General features: G+C 36.4%; 2 protein-coding genes across 8 annotated transcripts in view; one reads left to right on the top strand and one right to left on the bottom strand.

The window, feature by feature from the left end:
• The window catches only part of LOC134287642 (1-phosphatidylinositol 4,5-bisphosphate phosphodiesterase classes I and II), a 321,529-nt gene that overhangs the window by 3,870 nt on the left and 294,633 nt on the right, over positions 1-23,026 (top strand). The gene's annotated exons all lie outside the window — the stretch shown is intronic.
• Positions 10,276-12,774, bottom strand: LOC134288709 (uncharacterized; the record flags this gene model as incomplete). The annotated part of the gene is made up of 1 exon (XM_062854393.1): positions 10,276-12,774. A coding segment is annotated over one exon (2,499 nt), but the record flags the coding sequence as incomplete, so codon positions are not given.

Here is a 23,026-nt window from a genome sequence, read left to right as displayed (position 1 = left end):
TTTTCTCATCTAATTTTATTAAATTTGTAACTTTTACGAAGAATTTATGATTGCGTTTTACAAAATTCAAATGAATTCTTTATTTGGTCTTCAAAATTGAAGTTTTTCTCAACAAAACGGTCAAAAATATAAGTCCGCGAAATTCACAATAGTAGCCCGCGAAATTTGAGAAATTTTGCCGCGAATTTCCATTGTCCCTAGTCATTCTCGTTAAAATTTTAAGATTAGGCGAGCCACATTTTAATTTATTCCAAAGTCAGTTCGCGGGCCGCACAAAACCTACTCGAGGGCCGCATGCGGCCCGTGGGCTGCAGTTTGGTGATCACTGATTTACCGCAACATTTAGTCATTTGAACTCTAGCTTTATTTGAAAATCACTAAAATTTTAAAACAAAATATCTCAGAAACGGGTTTTCCGATAGTTATGCTGTTTTCAGCAATATTTAAGGTAACTTGTCGGACTTGTCTGGAAAATTACCCTATTACAAAAAAGTTGTAAAAATATTTCCTGTAATTTTTTTTTAATAAAATCGATGTATGCGTTTAGCAAAAAAAATGTTGTGCACCTTTTTTGTTGCAAATTATATTAAGTACTTAGAGTAAGGTGGGGCAAAAGTTCGACCCTAGTTGAAAATTCAATTTTTTCCAAGGAACCTAAGCAGACACAAATAAATGAATACCGTGTGGCGATTCTACCATCCATGAGCTAAAATTTTGCTGAATAAAGTTACGCCAAATGTCTTTTCAATTTTGAGTTACAACACTTTTTGTATGTGTGTGTCTAATTCGAACTCTTGCCCCACCACTGGGGCAAAAGTTCGAATCTAGTGTTTGTGGTATTTCGCTAACCGTAGCACACTATTTCGACGCTTTGGTAATCGGAACACCTTCCAATCCAATTAATATTTGATGTTGGAACTGGAATACACTTTAAAGTTCGATCTAGATTTTACCCAAATCAGGGTTAAATTTACTTCACCAAAAATTAGTAGTTTTCCGCAAAATTCAGATAAAACAACTTTTTTTTTCAACTTTGATCGATTTTTCTCACTGATTCCATCATTTTTATTTTTTTTTATTCTTAATCACTTAACCTAATTACAGCTCTATTGTCCACTAGGGCACTACGTGAGCGATTTCAATTGACTACTGCACTCAGGCCCGGATTTAAGGGGGGGCAAAGGGGGCAAGTGCCCCGGGCCTCCCGATTGAGGGGGCCCCCCAATAATATATTTATATTTGGTTCTACGAAACCATATAAAATGCACTTATCCTAGACTAGTTGTAATTGGGTTCCTTAACCCTCGAGCAGTCGCGTCTTTGACTACCTGCAGCGACGCCCCGCATACGCTGTGTACCACATGCGAGCATTTGTAATGGTGCGTGTACTCAGTACACGACGCGACTGCTCCCGGGTTAAGGTATCCAGATTATTTCATAATCTTAATTTGGACTTGAGAACAAATCAAAATCCTAAACTCCATAATTTTTGGTGCACTTGAACTATTTTTAGAAGGGATTTACAGTTTTTGTGTGATTTTTTCTTCAGCATGAGCTACCATTACAAAACCTTTACACTGTTTTGCCAAAATAATTTTGCCCTTTCATCGGAAATTAAAAATGAAATGCCTTTTTTTTTCAGGAATTAGTTAAAATATTTGATTGCAGCAAATTCATCTCTAAAGAGGTATACAGTAATCAACAATTAGATAACAATATGTTTTTTGTAGTGTTTGTATTTGGTTCAATAGAAAAATTAAAAGCGTTTCTAAACAATACAAAAGATAAAGTTTTTCAGAGTAAATTGAACGACATTTGTGGATCAACATGTCATTTCATTAATAGTTTAATAATTCAATCACTTATTTGACAATGATTTGATTATGCATACGTCTGCTGACTATACGATTATATTTTGAAAACAATTGAACCAATTTGTATCATGTTCGTCGAGGACAGATGTTATCATGGGAAAGATATAGTTTATTGCATTGCTAACTGGACTGCGACAAAGTGCGGAATCGCAAATATAAGTGCGATATTGCATCAAATCACCAGCTAATGAATAAGTGCGGTGAAGACACCGGTACGATCTGACGCAAAATCGCACTTTTATTTGAGAATCCGCACTTCATCGTCGCACTTATAACCGAGCAATGCTCAATATGATAATGATTCCAGGAGATGTTCAGGAAATGAGGACCTAGTTTCCAAAAACATCTTGGAGCAGCGGTTTTGCATTTCTATATTTTGTACCTCATTGACGTTTTTGAAAATGTTTTGCCACAGTTCCCTCCTAAAGCCCTTGCCCAAAGATAAACTATTTATAGAACATCGAAAGTACGCAAAATTTGGCCTAAATATTTCAAAGGACAATACTACGTCATAAAGAGCATTTGAAAATAAATGAAATTTGAATGAACAAAACTAATGCGTAACAGTAGCATAGATTCTTCCTAAATCACAAAAAAAATAGTTTAATAAAAAAAAATACGAATTACACAACATTGACAAAACAGTTAATGTATGGTTTATATCTTTAAAATCTTGCTTTTGGGGGCCCACACTATAGGGTTTGCCCCGGGCCCCCCGAAGCCTAAATCCGGCACTGACTGCACTTACATTTTGTGCAGCGCCTAGATGTATATTCTATTCTACTTTATCGAACTGGTTGCCTTTCTGCTGCTTTCACTTTTCTACTCTATACATGGTAGAAGGATGAGCACAAGGATGATGGATGGCCGATGTTCCTTTCCAGTCCGATTGGGGGTCCATTATGAGTAGCAGTTCGCCGATGTCCAGGTATCCGGGTCCGTTTGAGCCACGGGGCTCAGAACAGGGTCAGTGCCAGCCGCTCTCGGGAGAAGAGCAACTGACGAAAAATTGCAAGTGCCGGGGCTGGGAATCAAACCCATGACCATCCGCATATGAAGCGAACGTGTGACCAACTACGCCACGGGCCCCGGCTGCCATCATTTTTAGAGATAATATGTACATTTTGCAGATTTTTATGGTTTTACCTAAAGTTGCCACATGACTCGAACTCTTGCCCCACTATTCGAACTTTTGCCCCACTATGTATAAAATATGATTTCCAAATCTTTTTTGCAAAAAGTTATACATGCTAAAGCATCTTCAAAATATACCTAGTTACGCCCCAAAATAAAATATCGAATTCGATTTCATTACAATTCTATTACATGCGTTGGAAGGACCATCGGATATTACAATTTTTTGATCAAAAACCAACATTTTGTCATAACTTTTCGAAATATTGATCAATTTTCATAATTTTTGGAGTGAAAGACTCTTTTTCAAAAAGGCTTTGAACAACCTTGACTCCCGAAAGATGTAATTTGAATTAAGCTCAAAAACTTCAAAAGAAACTCTTGCCCCACTCGAACTTTTGCCCCACTTTACTCTACATAAAACCGGGTCGGATTTTTTTCAAAAATCCTTTCTTATGAGTGTAATTAATTTTGTACCTTCTAATTCCGCCCTGTTAGGCTTATGCTTTGACAGATACGCGTATTTCGACTACCACTTGTAATCTTCCTCAGTGTCAGTTCTACACTCCTGACTGATTGAGGAAGATCATTCGAAGAGAGTATTCGAACAGGGTTCGAAAAAGTACAAGAGTTTTTTTTTATTGTTAACTTTTTTGTCCATAATTTCTCCATCTTGACCCACAATGCCATGAACTGTAGTAGATGTCCGCTATAACAAAATAAATAATAAATAAATAAATAAAAATAAGTATCAAAAATTCCGATTTTTACGAAAAAGAATAATTATGAATATGGAAATACCGTAATGCTCTGATTACCCAAAACATATAGTGAGAATATGTCTAACAGGAAATATCATTTATATTAGAAAGCCTTCAAGGGGATTTTCAATGATTTAGTGCATCGTAGAGCAGTTGGGATTTTATTAACGGAATTCTCATAAAACTTCCTAGAACTTTTCAGTAGAATTTACAAACTTTTGTGTTAGATTTTTTGGAGAATTTCTTGTTACATAAGAAAACCTACTGAAGTACAATGTTACCATTTTGATAAAAAGTTCAGGTAATTCTGCAAGACGATAAATCTACCTAATATGACTAATTGAATCGAAATATTACTGGTTTTTATAAATTAACGTTCCTGTATAAATTTTCATATTCTGTACACAATCTCCCTCTTGGACTTTTTGAAAGATATTTTTAGCGTACAATGTTAAATCTGCGTTGTTTGGCCCCTATATTACCAAAATGAATAATCCCCATTCTAAGATACAGAATCGTTCCAATATTACGTTACACAGAGTTCACCATTTCTATACCACATCTCGCCTCAACATATCAGGTTTTATATGAAAAGTTTGTGAATTTTGTTTGAAACGTAACACCGCGTTGAACCACATCCTTTTAGAGATGACCATCTTAAGCCTTTCTTTAATCACGGTCGAACGTCAAGTGAGTAAGTTCGTAAACTGAATTACAAGTGGTTTGTTACACTAGATGAATTTCACCCCAAATCGTATTTGGAGTTGGCAGCATCCTCTCAGATTACAATGAATTACAATGGGTGTATAGACCTTGACTAGATAAGCCACTTAGATAAGTACTTAGTTTCTTCAAAATTTATCTAGACTATCTTTTGAAACGGGCTAAACATTTTTTACCGATTTTTTTTTTTAAATGTGTTTAATAAAAAATGACTACTCCTACAAGAATGTGTTGTATGGGTAATTGCCACAAAATAAATCAAGGTTCATGAAAAAACTATTAAAAAAATCCAAATTGAGTCCTGCACTGAAAAAAAAATCGGTCTTAAAAATTCAAAGTCGATTTACAAAAAAAAAAACGCCACCTTCGATTTTGACGAAATTTTGTCTCAAGATAGGTAATTATGTTCCCTACCAACCGTCCGTACACCACAAGATAAGGACTTTTAAGAAAAAAAAATCTAACAAAAACTTTTCCATGTCCAGATGTTCTTTTTTTCAGTGTCTTTTGCACCGCGCACACTTGCACACACACTGAGGAACATTCCATGCCTGATTGGGAGTTAGCAGCTCCCTCTCAGATTACAATGAAATTTTCTGAACAGACCTTGACTAGTTAAGCCACTTTGTAAAGGGCTAACTTTTTTATCGATTTTTTTCAAATGCGTTAAATAAAAAACATTCATACAAAAAAGATTTCTATAGGTGATTGAAGCCAATTTTTAAGCAAAAATATTGAAAAAATCCAAATTAAACCCTAGACAGAAATAAGTCATTTTTAAAATTCAAAGTCGATTCAAAAACAAAAACACCATTTTAGTGAGTCAAACTTTTTCCCTTATAAGTACCCGTCTTGTGATGTATGGATGAAGGAAACATAATTATCTTAAAATTTCATCGATATCAAAAATGTGATTTTAAACCACTTTGAATTATTTTTATTATTTTATCCAGAAAATTCTTGAAGTATCCCTGAAAGGTCAGGATCCATCTCAGAAAGATTTTTAAAGCATGCCATACATTGTGGAACCTATCTTGAAGGATTTTGGAATGACTCGCGAAATATTCTGGTAGCATCCCTGACAGATTAAGGAAGTATTTAAAAAGGAATCGTGAACCATCCCTGAAGAATTTAGAAACATCTCTGAAGGATTTTGGGGCCATCTAAGAAGCATTCTGTACCCTCTTTTGAGTATTTAAGAGACTATGATGAACTCCAGAAAGTTTATTGAAGTTTACCAATTGAGTTTTTAAAGCGTCCTTTACTGGAAGTTAAATAGCCTTCTCAAAAAGTTTCTTGAAGTTTTCTAGAGAAAATATTCTTGGAGTATTCCATAATGATGCTAGATCCATCCCCAAAGAATTCTGGAACCATTCCTGAATGGCTCTGGAAGCACAGGATCTATCTAAAATCACTAATTGTTTATCAACATATCTACTATCTGTATCTTGGTTATCCTTCCATAATGCCACCGAGATTCAGCTAAAAAATCAATTTAAGGGCGAACGGGATGGTCGAGGAAATATCCGCCATTGCTCTGTTGCTACTAAGATGGTAATCTTAGATTCTACTTCATATTATGTAACAAAAACTTATCATTGTGTATGCTCACTTGCAGTGCACATGCTGATTGCTTTTTAGCCTCTTCTGTGCGATAGAAATCGAGATTATCATCTTCAAAATCGCGAGGCAAATTGTAAAAAAAAGAGGGAAGATATGAAAATTAACACGGCGTCCCGTATCATCTTACAATGAAACAGCAATTGCAGCCCAAATATCATCAAATGCTTCAACCATCTCTAAACTGCAATAGAACCCTAGAGAACCCTTTCAAAGTACCACCTGAATTAGCGCTTTCAGTACGCCACTTCAATCATTCCAGTCTTTTACAACAATTTCGTTGGAAGTGCCGCCAAATTTTTATAAACATTTCGTTCATAATTAACTTGAGGAAAAAATCATTTGGAATCTACTAAACAATTTCATCAAATTTTCCTGTGGAATGAAAACCTTCTTCCTGAATCTCACCATAGGATTACGTGGAAGTATTTGCGGCGAAATAAGCCAATGTAAACTGTTATTTTTTCCAAGATAGCATAACGCTCAATTTGAACTGTTTACAGAATATGTTCAGCAATTTCTTGTGGAAGTTTCAAGTAAGGCACAGTATACACAGACTAGAAAACATTGACATGATGCAAAACAGAAATATTTTTTACATACTGTCGAGACTCTTATTATACGGTGCCACCCACTTTACGACCACTGCAATTGCAAAATCGAATGTCTCCCTATCATTGCTCACTCCAACGATCCTTAAGAAGCTGCAGTGAAAATTTAAGAGGATTATATCCCCATCCAGGAGAGTAATAGCTCTTCGAAAATTCCTTGGAGGTGATATACCTGCCTTGGCTCGGCACTAGCTGTTCGTTCAACCTCAACCGCGTTCGGTGCTGTTAGTAATTGTAAGGTAACACAGCGGAATGACTGTCCGTGAACAAAGCAAATTCCGAAATATTTCGTGGGAGAATTTATCATCGTCGTCGTCGTCGTCGTTGTCAGTGGTAGACCGCAGCAGTCAGACGCAACAGACAACGAAAAATGTGGTGCGTCCATGCCGGTCGGTGTGGTGTGTGATTACGGACAAAAAGTTTCTAGCGCTATATTCTTTTCGGTGTGGTTGCTCTCAGAAACTCTGTTTCTCGCTGCCTTCGTTTTCTGACTTGATGGTTTTGCTTTTTGTTTATTTTCATCGCGTTCACTCAGCGGTTCAGTGTTATCGGATGGTGATAACGTACGGCTCATACCACCGTGTCGTTCGTGATAACAGGTGTCAATGCAAAGTTTGACTAATAAGCTATGAATGAAGTGGGAATCATTGCTGGATTATGATATCGACGTACTTTAGTTAGTCGGTTATCTGGGATAATAAGCGTGGTTCGTACCCTCTATAGTTCCGAGCTAATCACGGCGCTTAATGATGTTTGATTCGTTATGCCTGGCAACACACTCGAACTCAACTGAACTGAACCGAGGCAAACTGGTTGTGGATCACTGTTTTATTGAACGTGACAGCATAACGCGACGCGGCGCGATCACGTGCAAAAGACGACAGTAGTGTGTGGCCATGCGCAAAATGATTCATTGAAATTTCTTGGATCATTTCGGCTTTGGTTTACTTTCGAGCGTTTCACTATGTATCAGAAGTTTAAATTTCATGACAAAATCCTCTTAGTAGAGTGTATTGTCTTATAATTGTTACGCTAATGTCGGTCAAAGTGACACTCCCTACACGCAGAAAAATGACGCCTGTTGGAATCTAGAAAACGCATGGTTGATTTTCAAACTGAGAATTTATTTACTCCAAAGTTATCTTTGTTCTTACTTAGTGTTTATAGATTAAAACAATCAATTATCATCATTCCATATAACGTTAGAAACTTCGTTTGTTTCTACAAACTGGGGACCACAAACAGGGCCTGGAAGCACTCACACATCTTTAAAACTCTTACCTCAACTTCGCCACAACGAGGAAGGTGTAGCAAATCCATCGCCGCAACTTCCAAGTGCAGTCTTGGCCGTGGTGGATAACGCGCAGGTACTCAAGACAGCATCCACAAACCGTTGGTCGGTTCCATCCACTTGTCGAGTGTCTAAAAATAGATTTCCGAGCTGCCGCAGGAGCTGCCGTCACCTACACAATCACATTCTGGCTTTGTTAGTTGCAAAAGTGCTGTCGTTTGAAACAATCCATTATTTTATGTTGAAACTACAAAATCTCAGTTTGGACTTACAAACTGTCAAAAAAATCGTCAAATGAAAATATTTGTATTATCAAAGTAAGTTTAGTTTAAACTAGAAATCAGTTTATCTCTATAGCAAACTGAAAAATTGGTTGATTTGAACTGGAATTTAATTGTATTTACAATTTATTTCTCTGCGTGTATTCATACACGAAAGACTGAAAAAGTCAGTAAATATGAAGCCCGGTATCAATATTCGTCTAACCAAGGTCATCTCACAAGGGTCTTGTTATTAAAGGGGTATGGACCTTTTGTGCAGGGGTTCTAATTTAGGGAACTTTCCGTTTTAACACTTTTTTTTACCAATTTCCTGAATTTTCTTTATACAGTTAGATACGTACAGTATCTAGCCGTGTACAAACAATCCTAGTCTCACAGCCTATTGTACAAACCCAGCCAGTTCATCTACCATCACCAATAAACCTGTTATAAAAACTCCAGGCTTTGCCCTGCATCCCATGGTCGCAAAGCACTAGTTAGGTATTGTAGTGAATAGAGTTGGGTTGTGCAGACTTTGAGTAAATTTGAATTACAGTGTACACATGACAGCTAGGGCTGTGACTTTTCGAGGAACACAATAGAAAATGGAACAGCTAAATGTCATTGAGTTGGAAATCATGCTTCAGTTTTGTGACTACTGTTGTGATGAACGGTCGACATCGTGTTCGATCTTCAAGTCGGTCGGGAAATATTAAATAATGTGTGTTCGTTTTTAAGTGGCTATGTATGGGTGTAGTGAATAGAGTTGGGTTGTGCAGACTTTGAGTAAATTTGAATTACAGTGTACACATGACAGCTAGGGCTGTGACTTTTCGAGGAACACAATAGAAAATGGAACAGCTAAATGTCATTGAGTTGGAAATCATGCTTCAGTTTTGTGACTACTGTTGTGATGAACGGTCGACATCGTGTTCGATCTTCAAGTCGGTCGGGAAATATTAAATAATGTGTGTTCGTTTTTAAGTGGCTATGTTTGAATACGACATGGCGCAGCCGGTGGTGAAATTTTCGGTTATATTTCGACGGAGAGCGCGAGAAAGCGGCAAGTGATTCTATTCGTTGGAAGGGGAGATTTCGCTGCAGGAGTTTGGTTACCAGAGAATATCCGTTGGGAGAGTGTGATTTCCCAGCGGATAATGATTCGGCTAGACGGGAGAGAGTGATTTCCCGCAAGATCAGTGGACCGTTGGGGGAGTGGGATTTCCCAGCGGATAGTGATTCGGCCGGACGAAGGGAGAGAGATCCCTGCAGGATTTTTTTGTTTACCAGAGAGTATCCGTTGGGAGAGTGTGATTTCCCAGCGGATGATAATTCGACCAGACGGGAGAGAGTGATTTCCCGCAGGATCAGTGGACCGTTGGGAGAGTGTGATTTCCCAGCGGATGATTCGGCCGGACGGGAGAAAGAATTTCCGTTTTCTGGGAGAGAGAGATTTCCCTGCAAGAGTTGGTTTACCAGAGAGTATCCGTTGGGAGAGTGTGATTTCCCAGCGGATGATGATTCGGCCAGACGGGAGAGAGTGATTTCCCGCAAGATCAGTGGACCGTTGGGGGAGTGTGATTTCCCAGCGGATGATTCGGCCGGACGGGAGAAAGAACTTCCGTTTTCTGGGAGAGAGATTTCCCTACAAGAGTTGGGTTACCAGAGAGTATCTGTTGGGAGAGTGTGATTTCCCAGCGGATGATGATTCGGCCAGACGGGAGAGAGTGATTTCCCGCAAGATCAGTGGACCGTTGGGGGAGTGGGATTTCCCAGCGGATAGTGATTCGGCCGGACGAAGGGAGAGAGATCCCTGCAGGATTTTTTTGTTTACCAGAGAGTATCCGTTGGGAGAGTGTGATTTCCCAGCGGATGATAATTCGACCAGACGGGAGAGAGTGATTTCCCGCAAGATCAGTGGACCGTTGGGGGAGTGTGATTTCCCAGCGGATAGTGATTCGGCCGGACGAAGAGAGAGATCCCTGCAGGATTTTTTTTTGTTTACCAGAGAGTATCCGTTGGGAGAGTGTGAATTCCCAGCGGATGATGATTCGGCCGGACCGGAGAGAGAGCTTCCGTTTTCTGGAAGAGAGATTTCCCTGATGATGATGATGATGATGATGATGATGATGATGATGATGATGATGATGATGATGATGATGATGATGATGATGATGATGATGATGATGATGATGATGATGATGATGATGATGATGATGATGATGATGATGATGATGATGATGATGATGATGATGATGATGATGATGATGATGATGATGATGATGATGATGATGATGATGATGATGATGATGATGATGATGATGATGATGATGATGATGATGATGATGATGATGATGATGATGATGATGATGATGATGATGATGATGATGATGATGATGATGATGATGATGATGATGATGATGATGATGATGATGATGATGATGATGATGATGATGATGATGATGATGATGATGATGATGATGATGATGATGATGATGATGATGATGATGATGATGATGATGATGATGATGATGATGATGATGATGATGATGATGATGATGATGATGATGATGATGATGATGATGATGATGATGATGATGATGATGATGATGATGATGATGATGATGATGATGATGATGATGATGATGATGATGATGATGATGATGATGATGATGATGATGATGATGATGATGATGATGATGATGATGATGATGATGATGATGATGATGATGATGATGATGATGATGATGATGATGATGATGATGATGATGATGATGATGATGATGATGATGATGATGATGATGATGATGATGATGATGATGATGATGATGATGATGATGATGATGATGATGATGATGATGATGATGATGATGATGATGATGATGATGATGATGATGATGATGATGATGATGATGATGATGATGATGATGATGATGATGATGATGATGATGATGATGATGATGATGATGATGATGATGATGATGATGATGATGATGATGATGATGATGATGATGATGATGATGATGATGATGATGATGATGATGATGATGATGATGATGATGATGATGATGATGATGATGATGATGATGATGATGATGATGATGATGATGATGATGATGATGATGATGATGATGATGATGATGATGATGATGATGATGATGATGATGATGATGATGATGATGATGATGATGATGATGATGATGATGATGATGATGATGATGATGATGATGATGATGATGATGATGATGATGATGATGATGATGATGATGATGATGATGATGATGATGATGATGATGATGATGATGATGATGATGATGATGATGATGATGATGATGATGATGATGATGATGATGATGATGATGATGATGATGATGATGATGATGATGATGATGATGATGATGATGATGATGATGATGATGATGATGATGATGATGATGATGATGATGATGATGATGATGATGATGATGATGATGATGATGATGATGATGATGATGATGATGATGATGATGATGATGATGATGATGATGATGATGATGATGATGATGATGATGATGATGATGATGATGATGATGATGATGATGATGATGATGATGATGATGATGATGATGATGATGATGATGATGATGATGATGATGATGATGATGATGATGATGATGATGATGATGATGATGATGATGATGATGATGATGATGATGATGATGATGATGATGATGATGATGATGATGATGATGATGATGATGATGATGATGATGATGATGATGATGATGATGATGATGATGATGATGATGATGATGATGATGATGATGATGATGATGATGATGATGATGATGATGATGATGATGATGATGATGATGATGATGATGATGATGATGATGATGATGATGATGATGATGATGATGATGATGATGATGATGATGATGATGATGATGATGATGATGATGATGATGATGATGATGATGATGATGATGATGATGATGATGATGATGATGATGATGATGATGATGATGATGATGATGATGATGATGATGATGATGATGATGATGATGATGATGATGATGATGATGATGATGATGATGATGATGATGATGATGATGATGATGATGATGATGATGATGATGATGATGATGATGATGATGATGATGATGATGATGATGATGATGATGATGATGATGATGATGATGATGATGATGATGATGATGATGATGATGATGATGATGATGATGATGATGATGATGATGATGATGATGATGATGATGATGATGATGATGATGATGATGATGATGATGATGATGATGATGATGATGATGATGATGATGATGATGATGATGATGATGATGATGATGATGATGATGATGATGATGATGATGATGATGATGATGATGATGATGATGATGATGATGATGATGATGATGATGATGATGATGATGATGATGATGATGATGATGATGATGATGATGATGATGATGATGATGATGATGATGATGATGATGATGATGATGATTATTTGTCTTTTATGTAAAATTTTGCACGACGTTAAGAGTGGAGAAGAAGGCGAATGTAGTGAATAGAGTTGGGTTGTGCAGACTTTGAGTAAATTTGAATTACAGTGTACACATGACAGCTAGGGCTGTGACTTTTCGAGGAACACAATAGAAAATGGAACAGCTAAATGTCATTGAGTTGGAAATCATGCTTCAGTTTTGTGACTACTGTTGTGATGAACGGTCGACATCGTGTTCGATCTTCAAGTCGGTCGGGAAATATTAAATAATGTGTGTTCGTTTTTAAGTGGCTATGTTTGAATACGACAGGTATATCATACCGTGGTTCAGTACGATCACCGACGACGCCGCTACTAACAACGACAGGTGCCACTCGGTGTGGCGTTAATCCAACTCGACTCATCAATTCAATATTGTGGACTCTCCTTCTCGGCTGGCGGCGTAAGGGGGATATGTACTCTGGCCTCCGGTCGCATCATCGCCGGTGCGCCACCGCACCGCCGGCCGATCTGAGAATAGCCGTATGACGGACGAGTAAACGAGTCTAACCGCGCGCGCGAAGATTGGTTTGTTTTTCTGTCGCTGCGTTCGTTTGCCAATGTCAATGCGTTATTATTTTCGCTTGCACTGCACTTTGCTTTTGAAGGTACACCATCTACTAATAGAGCTTGTCTAGTGGACGGACATCCGTCCGTGAGCACGAAAGAGCAGCCGTGTTTGCTGGTTGCTTGATCGCCGCGCCGTTTAGAATGTATGCATTGGTGGCAGATGCTTTCAGCCTGGCAAGGGTTTAACTGGCATCGCCATAAATGTATGTGACGTGTTGCAGGAACGAGATATGCACTGCCGTGAATCGCAAGTCAGTCCCATCTGTAAAAAGTAGGCATTGAGAAAATGGACTCTGCAGTTTTCAAATTCGATTTCTATGTGAAACTTAAAAAAATCGCCATGAATTGAAAACTTCTGCGATTATCATGAAACTTTCACACATTGTTTCAAACCTGAAAACCTAACAGTGAAAAATATAAAACTGGCTAAAATAGTGTTAAGTTTTGTACTGGAAGGTAGACAAGTTCGTAATGGGACTGACTTGCGATTACATTTCATTATGGGACAATCTGACTTGGTGTTGTTTTTTAATTTTACTGAACAAACTATATATTTTTATTCACGCAGCTGAAAGATCATCTCAAGAAAGATCGAAAACGATCATTAACTCATTTTTGTCCAAAATGCAGATGGGACTGACTTGCGATTCACGGCAGTGCACGTGGAGTAACAACTGGAATCAGAAGAACGTTTTTTTATTCGACACTCTTTGGAAATTGTCATGAGACGGATTATTATGAAATTTTTCTATAACGAACAATCATATCGCATTGCACAATGGTCTGAGAGTGGTATTTACGATAACCAGGGGTAATACGCACCCCGGAGCAAAATGCACTCACGCTATTTCATTTTATAAATAAACACAGATCGAAAAAAGAGTGTAAAATTCTATGACATATGATGCACATAATTGGAGAGTGGCATATCACAGATGTTTACATGACATATCATGTAAAATTCAAAAAATGTCATGTAATCTTCCATTATATGTTATGTAATTCAGCATGACTCTGAGTGTTACATGACATATCATACAAATTTACATGATATATCATGTAAATTATCATAACACTAAGTTTACATGGCGTGTTAATCTCATTATTTTTATCTGTGAAGTTTTCTTCAGATACAAGCACACAAGACGGTAAGATTGAGCCAGTCAAGCCCAAGAATAACTACAATAGTTGAAGGAAAAGCGAGGCAATCGACCCGAGCAGAAGAAAATATCAACAGCATAATAAAATATGTTATTTTGGCCTAATAACTGTATAATGCAATCAGTAATTTTTATGTTATTAGCATAGCATATTATGTTATAAACTTGTCTGTCATAAGCGGCAAAATAACAAATATCATAACAAAAAAATGTTCCTAGAAGAATAATTCAATAACTGTATTGTTAGATCAATTACAACTTAATAACAGGAAATTGTGAACTTGTTACTGTTGTGTTATTCTTCATTACGTATTTGTACATTCTCTATAGCAGAATAATAACTAAACATGTTCTACAACAAAATATATTATTGAAATGTTATCTTGTGGTTATATCCCAATAATTTGAATATAACAAAATAAGATTGCCCAACCCCTCCCCTGGATATGCGATCTTGACGCGATGGGAGGGCTTAACCCATTAGCACTTTAGCGCCAGTTCATTCACCACTGCTTGGACTTTGAGCTAGATATATCTAGTTTACGAGTTGAGCGCAAGTGAAGGAATCGCCGTAAGTGCTAATGGGAACCAAAGGAGTATCCGTCGTGCATTTATCACAAGTCAAAAACAAATTATAATTCAGCTTGCATAGACCTAATCTTTGCATTTTTTGAATTTTCTCAAATTTAACAATAATGGTTAAATTTAACGTAACGCAAGAGTGGGTAGAGGTCTCTGCGTTACACTCATCATTCATTACTTGAATTCGTTAGTACACAGGACAGGGGACGCTAGGATAAGTTGACTTACAGCCTTACAGATTAGATTCATTACAATTAGAAAATTATGGACTGATTAGGTAAAGATAAAACTGTTGATTATAGGAGTTTGTATTTGTATTTCTTATTTTTATGGGTTTTGTGAATTTATAAAAGTTGACAAATAATCATTATCATTTTTATTTTTGACATAAATCAGTTGACTGAACTTTTTTGTTTTTATATCTTAGACGGTATTATTTCACTGATCAAAAAAACAGGAATTTAGTTAGGACTTAGGACGGTTGACATTGTAAAGGGTTACGATGGATATAATATTACTTTGGACTGAGATGATCACAGATATGCAGAAGACGACTAGTGAAATTAGAAACACAATTTGATACATTATTGACTATATTTTGACAAATAGGGTTTGACAAATTTCTTTACAATATCGAATGGAAGCTCAAAAAGTATTATCTAACACTAATATGAGAGTTATTTGGAGATGATGCTGGTGCTGTCAATGACTAACATCGGTTATTGACACTATTGGTAATCAGCTTGAAATAATTTTCAGAATGTATTATAAAATAACTGAGGATATTATCTGATTATTGTTTGGGGAAGCTGTCAGAAAAACTAGTTGCCCATATCGGCTAAAAACGCTAGTTCTGGTAGCTGTCTTCGAATAATTTTCAGAAATATCAAATCTTTAAAAATTAGCTACGACACATTTTTTTTCTTTTTGCTCTTTGTATATTTCTTAAGAATAGTACTCTGAAGGCGTTAACATAGACATAGACACCTTTTTTTATCTCTGAATGTTGTCCAGTGACCTCGGAGATTTTCGATGGTTGAAATATTGTTCAATTATCAAATCATCTTTGGAGCTTCCATTCGATCAAAACACTAGTGCGATGGGAAAAGTTAAAAACAGTATTTTTAAAAACTACTACGACCTAATGCTAATTACTACACATTTTGCTCAAGTTGACGACATCGTCTAGTCCATCGTGAGTATTAGTCCTAGTAGGGGGAAAGTTGGGCAAAGGGTCCAGGCTTTGCTATCAGCTGTCCTGCAGCTCCACCTGGTCACTCTTAAAAAAAAAACAAAAAAACAAAATAAGATTGACCAATAAAACATGTTATTAAAAAGATATATTTTAATAAGTTAACAATAACAAATCTATATATATAAAAATGAATTTCTGTCTGTCTGTTGTCTGTCTGTCTGTCTGTCTGTCTGTCTGTCTGTCTGACCGCTATGGATTCGAAAACTACTGGACCGATCGGTGTGAAATTTTGTATGCGGGTGCTGTCGGGGCCGGGGAAGGTTCTTAGCTTGGTGCGGGACCTCTCCGGTCTCTGGAACGGGGGGCTCCCATACAGATGTCTTCGCCGGGACGTCCCTATGGAGCTGCATGTCAAAAAACACAGTAGGCAGGCAGAACGACGTTTGCCGGGACAGCTAGTTAAGATATAAAAACAGGCTATGTGATTCTGTTGTTATAAATTTGCTATTCTCCTCTGCTCGGGGATGATTTGATTATCCATATTTGGAACGATTGTCTAATTGTTAATTGTCTCATGGAATTTATGATATAGCATGCTGATTAGGGGAACAAAGTCCAAAATGCCAAGGTGGGGTAAAATGACCCAACTCATAAACTCATTCTTGAATGTGAAACACCATCTTCGATTTCGATGAAATTTTGTCTCCAGATAGGTAAATACAGGGGATACTCAAAATAACTGGGACAGGTAAAATTTTCACTTCAAAAAACGTTCAACTAGCTGTAACTTTTCGAAAAGGGCATCAAATATTTTAAAATTTTGGAAAAGATCGGACTATTTTACACGAAGTTAGAAAGATTCTAGAAAAGGGTGTAATTATCCGTTATCCAACTTTGAGCTGTTATATCTCCGGATTCAATGAATCGAATGCAATGAAATTTTGATCATTTATGACGATTATAATGAACTTTGAAAAACATTTGACTTAATTTCAAATTATTAATAGGAAAAAAGTTATAGCAATTTCATTTATTCTATGTTTTTTTAGTAAATTTATCTATTTTTCATATGCATCCCATTACTTTTTCAATTAAATGCCGGCCATTTGGTTGCTTTCCTTCGAAATATAAATGTATTCAAGTCAATTAGAGGAAATTTAAATTAACTGTAATTACCATGTGGAATTTTGAAACGATGATGACATTTTGGATAAATTGGTGTTATTTTAGAAAAATAATCTAATCGTTATAATTTTCTTTCGTGTAAAGAATTTTAAGTTTAGTCAAAAGTTTTTAAAAGCTTATTATATTAGTCATAAATGATCAAAATTTCATTGCATTCGGTTTCTTGAATCCGGAGATACAATATCTCAAAGTTGGCCATCGCATAATTATACCTTTTTCTAAAACCTTTCTAACATCGTGTAGAAGAATCCAACCTTTTCCAAAATTTCCAAATTTCCACTGATACACAACTAGTTGATGAACTTACAGTAAAAATTTGAGAATATTTGATGCTCTTTTCGAAAAGTTACAGCTAGTTGAACATTTTTTGAAAAGTGAAAATTTTACCTGTCCCAGTTATTTTGAGTATCCCCTGTATGTTCCCTACAAACCGTCAATACACTACAAGATGGGCACTTTTAACGAAAAAAAGTTTTTCTGATAAAAACTTTTTCATGTCTAAATGATTTTTTTCAGTGTCTTTTGTTATCAAAAACTAAACCAGTGAAGGTCGTAATCATCTCAGAATCCAATGAAATACAATTTGTTAGGAGATTGTGTCTCATTTATTCAAGGAGATTTTGTCTTGGTCATTCAATCAATTCATTTTTTATATTTAAATGAATTCTTAAATGTATTATGTTATGAAATGACGAATTATACCCCAAATTGTATTTGAAGTTTGCAGCACCTTCTCAGATTATAATGAAACTTTCTGGGTGTGTAGACCTTGACTAGATAAGCCACTTTGCATACTTAGTTTCTTCAAAATTTATCTAGACTGTCTTTTGAAAAGGGATTTTTTTTTTCAAATGCATTTAGTAAAAAAATGACTACTACCACAAAAAAGTGTTGTGTGGGTGATGTTCACAAAATAATTCAATATAAAAAAAAATTGAAAGAAAACCAAATTGAGCCCTACAATGAAAAAATCATTTGAAAAAATTCAAAGTCGATTTACAAAAAAAAATATTTTCGTTTTCGATGAAAATTTGTTCCAAGATAAGTAATTATGTTCCCTACCAACTGTTCATCAGTAGGTCGGCTCCAGAGGTACGTTTTCCTCCAACCGTCCATACACGACCAGATGGGCACTTTTAAGTAAAAGCAGTTTTTCTAACAAAACTTGTTCGTGTCCAAATGATTTTTTTAGTGTCTTTTGTTATTAAAAACTTAATCAGTGATGGTTAGAATCTCCCCAAAATCCAATGAAACACATTTTGTTATAGATTTTGTCTCATTTGGAAAGGTTTTCTTTTATTTTATTTGCATAAATACTTTATTAAAAATGTATCCTCGTCGCACCTTTTTATCGACTTGCTTCAAATGCATTCAATGAAAAAATAACAATTCCTAAAAATACATTTTGTATGGGTGATTATCACAAAATATTTCTAAGAAATAGTTTTGAAAACATCCAGATTGTGCCCTACACTGAAAAAAATAATTTAAAAATAATGAAATGTCGATTAAAAAACATATTTTTGATATCGATGAAATTTCGTCTCAAGATAGGTAATTATGTTCCCTACCAACCATCCATACACCACAAGACGGACACTTTCAAGGAAAAAAGTTTGCCACAAAAAATGGTGTTTTTGTTTTTGAATCGACTTTGAATTTTAAAAATGATTTTTTTCAGTCTAGGGTTCAATTTGGATTTTTCCAATATTTTTTCTTAAAACTTGACTTATTTTGTGTTACTAATTACTAATATTTTTTGTAATAGTGGTCATTTTTTTTACTAAATGCATTTGCAAAAAATCGATGAAAAAGTTAGCCCTTTTCAAAAGACAGTCAAGATGAATTTTGATGAAACTAAGCATGCAAAGTGGCTTATCTAGTCAAGGTTTACATATTCAGAAAGTTTCATTGTAATCTGAGAGGGAGCTGCTAACTCCAAATACGATTTAGGACGAAATTCGCCATTTCCTAAGAGAAACCATTTGTAATAAAGTATTTATTTAAATATAAAAATTGAATTGATTGAATGAATAAGACAAAATCTCCTTGAATAAATATGACAAAATCTCTTAACAAATTGTGTTCCATTGGATTTTGAGATGATTACCGTCTACCCCCGTTGGTTTGAACGACACCTCATGCAAACCAACGGGGTTCATTTTTTAATTTGATCTTCTAGCAACCCTGTGGGCATCCAAAATCACACTGATGGTAACCATTTTTGCTGTTTTGTTTTGATTCTGCGCTCCGTTTCATCCCGTTCCAAGAGCAGAATGACGTTTGAACCATTATAAGTTTGAACGATGTGCAGATTAGAGGGGGTCAAATTAAAAAGTGTTCAGATTAGATGAGGTCAAACCGTCGGGGGTAGACGGTATGACCTTCACTGGTTTAGTTTTTGATAACAAAAGACACTGAAAAAAAAATCGTTTGGACATAAAAAAGTTTTGGTTAGAACATTTTTTTTCCTTGAAAGTGCCCATCTTGTGGTGTATGTACGGTTGGCAAGGAACATAATTACCTATCTTGAGACAAAATTCCATCGAAATCGAAGATGGTGTTTTTTGTAAATCGATTATGAATTTTTAAAAACGATTTTTTCAGTGTAGGACTCAATTTGGATTTTTTTAAATATTTTTTTCTTGAAACTTGACGTATTTAGTGACAATCACCCATACAACACTTTCTTGTAGGAGTAGTCATTTTTTATTAAACACATTTGAAAAAAAATCGGTAAAAAAGTTTAGCCCTTTTCAAAAGATAGTCTAGATAATTTCTGAAGAAGCTAACTATGCAAAGTGGCTTATCTAGTCAAGGTTTATACACCCAGAAAGTTTCATTGTAATCTGAGAGGGTGCTGCCAACTCCCAATACGATTTGGGGCGAAATTCGTCATATGTTTCCAAGGTTATTAAGGAACACATGGAGGCGCATGATTGTTTATGCCTACGCTATCCATGTTAGGGGTCATTCAAACATGACGAGAATCGTTTAGGGAGTTCGGGGTATGCGAAGGTTTGACATTCCATGTTTTGAGTATACGAAAGCGTGGAAGAGCCCTTTAAGTACAATTTCCGTTTTACGAACCAACTCTTAAAATCGCTAAATATCGATGAAAATGCATTAGTTTCGTGAATATTTCTGCTAAAGTATCAAGCATATATTGTTTAGTTCCTGTTAACCTTGTGAATGCCTAACAAGTGAGACTATTTATCATTTAAAATGACACAGTGGCTTAATCGCCCCAACAGCGGGGTAGGGAAAAAATCATTGAAAACGATGAAAGTTTGAAAAATGACATCTTACCCCACTGTACCCTGCATAGAATCAACCCATCAACTTCCATCCGCATCCTTCACTGAAATAAATTTTGATGTGGAAACTACCCATTTCATAGTAAAATTAATAACCGTAGTATGATTCTCAACTGATAACAAAATCTGTGAAGTTTACTGAAAACTGATTGAAGTTACAATGCAATACAACTAAAGTACAATTCTCAGCTGTATTATTTAAGATTATTTTTGGTAATGTTAACTGCACTGCTAGTTAAATTGACAGTGTTTTAGTGAAACTAACTGGAAATTGTTGTCGGTTGAGAATCATAGGTATGGTTAGTAATTTTGCTATGGAATCGGTAGTTGCCACAACAAAATTTATTTAAGTGTACACTTTCCATTGATGCCGTAATCAACTAGAAGGAATCCCCTGGTATTTTATTAGAATTCAAAGCGGGAAATGCCATAGGTCGCTTGGTCCAACCTCAAGGCGCGTTTCAGTAACAAATTTTGAAAACGACGTATAATCAATGCTACACCATTGATTATACGTCGTTTTCAAAATTTGTTACTGGTTTTATCTCCAACAATGTCTCAGCACTCAAAACGTAAACTTTTTTAAAATGTTTATTTGATCCGGTAAATTTGATATGACGCGGATCAATAGTTGGTGTCTCTTAGTCAAATTATTAACTATCTTTCAAAGCGAAAGACAACCATAAGATTTTGTTTATTCCTTGTTGGGTATGTAAGTCACTGCGATCAGCTTTTAGATCTATTGTGACAAATGCATTAGTTTTATTTTGCTATGTCAAATTAACGTATTACTATTGGTGTTAGAAAAAAAAATCAAATCTGTTTGCGTGTTCCCAATACGGTGCTAGACACATAAGATTATCTTAACCTTAGCTATCTGATCACGTTTGCCTAGTGGGTTCATATTACACAACTTCCCCTCTTTGGAAAAAAAAGTTTTATGCCTCAACTATTAGTTTCAGCTTGGAACTAACCAATGGACTTGGTAATTTAGTGGCTACCGCTTCTGATCCGTTTGCAGAGGGACCTGGGTTCAATCCCTGGCCCGACCTTTTCCTCCAACTTTGTATCTTTTTGTATTGTGGCCAAAATGTTTGGGATAGGCAATTTTTTTTTCTCTCATTAAAAAGTTCAACATGCTGTAACTTTTCATAGAGTGCATCAAAAATTCTCAAATTTTGACTGTTTGTCAACCTATTATATGTGCATCATTGGTACAAATTTGAGTTCGATTGGTTAATCTTTCGCAAAGCTAGAACCGTTCTCATAAAACACTATTTTTTAGACAACTAATTTTTGAGCTGTCATCAGTGTTGGAAATACTCACTGGCAAAAAGTTATATTTACTTGTTTCTATCTTAGTCCAGAAGCATGCTACCAAAAATGATGTTTGAAGGGCAGATTGTAGTTTAAGGACAGACTTGTTACAATCCCAAAATGGCCGCCACAAGGGCTGACTTTGACACCAACTCACGATATCGAGGGCACAAATCTCTTCGTAAACGTAACCAGCGCACCTGAGCTTTTTATTTTAAGCTTATTACAAGTGAGTAAGAACAGAATAATAAAGTTCACAGTTGTTTGAAGCTTGCTTCTTGAGATTTGTGCTTCTGAAGTTTTGATGCACTGTTGAAGTGGGATTTCAAGACGTGTGTCCGTAATATAAAAGTTTGCAGAATAAAGTAAAGGTCGCAGACGCATACCTTAATCGTGAGAGAACTGTGTGCACAACTTCTTCTTCTTCTTCTTCTTCTTTTTCTTCTTCTTCTATATGACTCTACGTCCCCACTGGGAATTGGCCTGCCTCGCTTCAACTTAGTGTTCTTTGAGCACTTCCACAGTTATTAATTGAAGGGCTTTCTATGCCTGCCATTGCATCAATTTGTGTATTGTGAGGCAAGTATAATGATACACTATGCCCAGGGAGTCGAGAAAATTTTCCCGACTGGAACGGGAATCGAACCCGCCGTCTCCGGATTGGCGATCCATAGCCTTAACCACTAGGCTAACTGGAGACCCTGTGAGCATAAGGTGAGTATACATTACACAAATTTTACTCACCTCGTACTCACAGCACTCTAACGACTTTGGTATGCGTCTGCAACCTTTACTTTATTCGGCAAACTTTTCGATTAAACTACTACCTAGAAGCCCTTCAAACATCATTTTTTGATAGCATGCTTCTGGACTGAGATAGGAGCAA

This window comes from Aedes albopictus, chromosome 2, assembly GCF_035046485.1.
Source record: "Aedes albopictus strain Foshan chromosome 2, AalbF5, whole genome shotgun sequence".
Classification (NCBI taxonomy): domain Eukaryota; kingdom Metazoa; phylum Arthropoda; class Insecta; order Diptera; family Culicidae; genus Aedes; species Aedes albopictus.
This window is presented reverse-complemented; position numbering and strand designations above follow the sequence as displayed.